Genomic DNA, 2,895 nt, shown 5'->3' on the forward strand with positions numbered 1-2,895 from the left:
TACTAGATGAACATATGGTGGAAAGACATACATGCAGACAAAACATTTATATATATAAAGTAAAGAGAGAGAGAGAGAGAGAGAGAGAGAGAGAGAGAGAGAACTTTAACATAATTTAAAATGTGAGTTGATGTTTTTCTTTCTGTAATTTTAGATTTTCTTAATCTCTTATCAACATTTTGCCCGTCTTCTACTTATTGAGGCTTACAAGTAACTTTGATATCTAAAGAATGATAAACCTTCCCTATGAATAGTATTTTCATAGCTTTTGCCTATAAAAATTAACTATTCTCTTTAGAATATTTGAGACTATAATTAACAAAAATTGCAAATAAACTATAAAAAGATTGGTTTGTGTGTTATAACCTGACTGTGAGATGGTGTTTTTTAATGAAAAACAGCATGCTCTAGTCCATATATGTTCAGAAGAACTTATAAGAACTCATCAGAAGAACAATTCACCAGTGACCATCCAAGAACCCTGTTAAGCTGTTCCCCTAGTATAAACTGGAGAATCTATAGAGGGAGAGAATCAGCTCTTGAAACTGTCTTTTAAGATTTTGGAGGACACTCATTGCTCTCTGTCGAAGCTTGCTACTTCCCAGGATGAGAATTAATGAGTGAGTTAGGGGAAAGATGTTTAATGTTAACCAGACAAAACGAATTGATCTGTTCAATAGAGACAAAAATGCTAACCACCGTGCCACCTGCATGCAAAAAATGTGAATTATAAAGAGAACAAGGAAATATAGCAGCATTTTCATGGCCTCCTTGTGGATCTTGGTTCTGGAATCTTCAGAGGTGGTTGAAGACAGAACAAGATTTCGGGAGCGTTTCACCAAGGAAAATAATAAAAGTAACAATGATGCTAGAGACACAAGAAATGGGACTAAATACATAATATCAAAAACAATTATCTTTTGAAAAGCAATGGTTATAACTCTATCTGAATATAAAGTCAGATTGCTTTTAGGTATCACATAAATATCTTCCCAAATAGGAAGTATTTCAACCAGTAGAAAATAAAAAATCAATAAGAACAAAGAAAATACAAGAAAAACCACAAGCACTCCTCTCAATCTTCACTTCAACCAGAGGAAAGGGGAATGGGAGAAATGGGCTATTTTGAATAAGTAGAAAATGCTGAGGCAGGTGGCAAGCCACGTTGACAGTTGATCAGTTATAATCCAGAATATATCAGTGCACTTTGCTAGATTGTAAGAATAATAGAAATGAGGGGCTAGTTCTAGTATGGTTTCGTCAATAAATACCACGAACACAGAGCTGATTCTGGAAGCTGCCAAACAGAGCAGGATGAAGTTGATTAAGGTGATTTTCTTCTTCTTGACCCAGTCAGAGCAGTTTACCACTCCAATGAACACATTCCCCAGCATTCCAGTTATAAATACTGCTATTACCAGTATCAGATACATTTGATCCAATTCTGTAAGCAGTTACATAGGAAAAAGGAATCCACACTTCTAGTAATTTGCCTCGCTGATCGGTTCTCAAACAAACTTTCACAGAAAATCACTCTTTTCCATATTTATCTTACTCCGTTCTACTGTAATTTCAGCTATGATTGGAAACTCCTTCAACTGAGTAGATATTCACATGTAGTTAAAATTCTTAGTCCTAGGTTTTTGTCTTCTTTCAAATTTAGTCCCACACTTAATCTAAATCTATGAAGATCTATTTATGAATGCAGCCCCATATTTTATTTAAAGCCGTTTTAAAAGAAAAATTACATTCTAATCCAAATAGTCTCTATGCCTACATGATCATCTGTATGCCCTTAAATTTCCAATTGATGTAATGTCTGAAATGATAAAGTCAAATATATTAAAATACAAATTTGAATCAGATTTTTTTTCATTTTAATATGTTCCTCCTCACCTGAAACACTAAACTCCATTGAACCAGATTTCTTTGTTACTGTTCAAAGTAAGTGCTAAGAGAATTCTCAATAATTTAGTTATGGATTTCATAAAAATGCATTGTATTTGCGATGTAAATGACATTTTATAAAAGCAAGTTTTTAAAATGATAAAATTAAGGAACACATAGAAATAACAACAACAGAAAGAATGAGTGAACTATTTTTTTTAGAAAAATACAATGTGAATATACCGAAAATGAGTAACTCTGTACTTAAAGCATCTTTCTAGGGGAGTAAGGAAAGAAGTGATTATTGGATCGTGGAGAGACTCAGAGAACTATCAGGTTAGATTTCAGATGAACTAAACAAACTACAAAAAGATATCCAAATAAAGCTATTCTTCTGAGATTAAAGCCTTATTTTTGGTAATTTCTTGTATCTTCCTTCTAGATGATTCTTTGGTATGTTTGAGTGGTCTTCACAGTTAATATATTCCCAAGTTTTTTGCTGTAACATTCTATGTGTTATATATGTTTTGGCTAGAGGCACGACAGTGGCAGTTTAGATTTAAAAGAGAGCTAGAAAATTGCTTTAAGTGTGACTTTTTAAAGGAAAGGAGGGACAAACTTGTGTGTGTGTGTGTGTGTGTATGTGTGCATGTGCGTGTGTGTCTGTGTGTGTGTCTGTGTGTGTGTTTGTGTATGTCTGTGTCTGTGTAGGTGATGATATTAGAACAAAACTAAAAGAAATTTTGTAGCTTTACTTTTTAAAGTGTGAACGATAGTTTGGGCCAGATTCATCTATAAAGATAAAAAAAAAAAAAACTCACAATGATGGCAGCCTCTGAGATGAAGAATCAATGAATCTTTGTGATAAATGAGATATTACTGATCTGGTTTGTACCACATACAAACCAGATCAGAAAACAACATATGTGTAATTTAGCTGAAGCAGTTTAGTTACTAGAAGCCAAATGCTATGATTAAAGAGTCAGTGATGTCCCAATAAAGAAAGGG

General features: G+C 33.4%; 1 protein-coding gene across 1 annotated transcript; it reads right to left on the minus strand.

Annotated features, from left to right (window-relative positions):
• Nucleotides 1–497: 497 nt before the first annotated feature.
• Nucleotides 498–1,433, minus strand: LOC114632433 (taste receptor type 2 member 42-like). Its single transcript, XM_028780935.1, is given in 1 exon segment — nucleotides 498–1,433. A coding segment is annotated over 1 exon segment (936 nt).
• Between the last annotated feature and the right edge of the window lie 1,462 nt (nucleotides 1,434–2,895).

This window comes from Grammomys surdaster, unplaced genomic scaffold (assembly GCF_004785775.1).
Source record: "Grammomys surdaster isolate TR1022 unplaced genomic scaffold, NIH_TR_1.0 373, whole genome shotgun sequence".
NCBI classification, from domain to species: Eukaryota; Metazoa; Chordata; class Mammalia; order Rodentia; family Muridae; genus Grammomys; species Grammomys surdaster.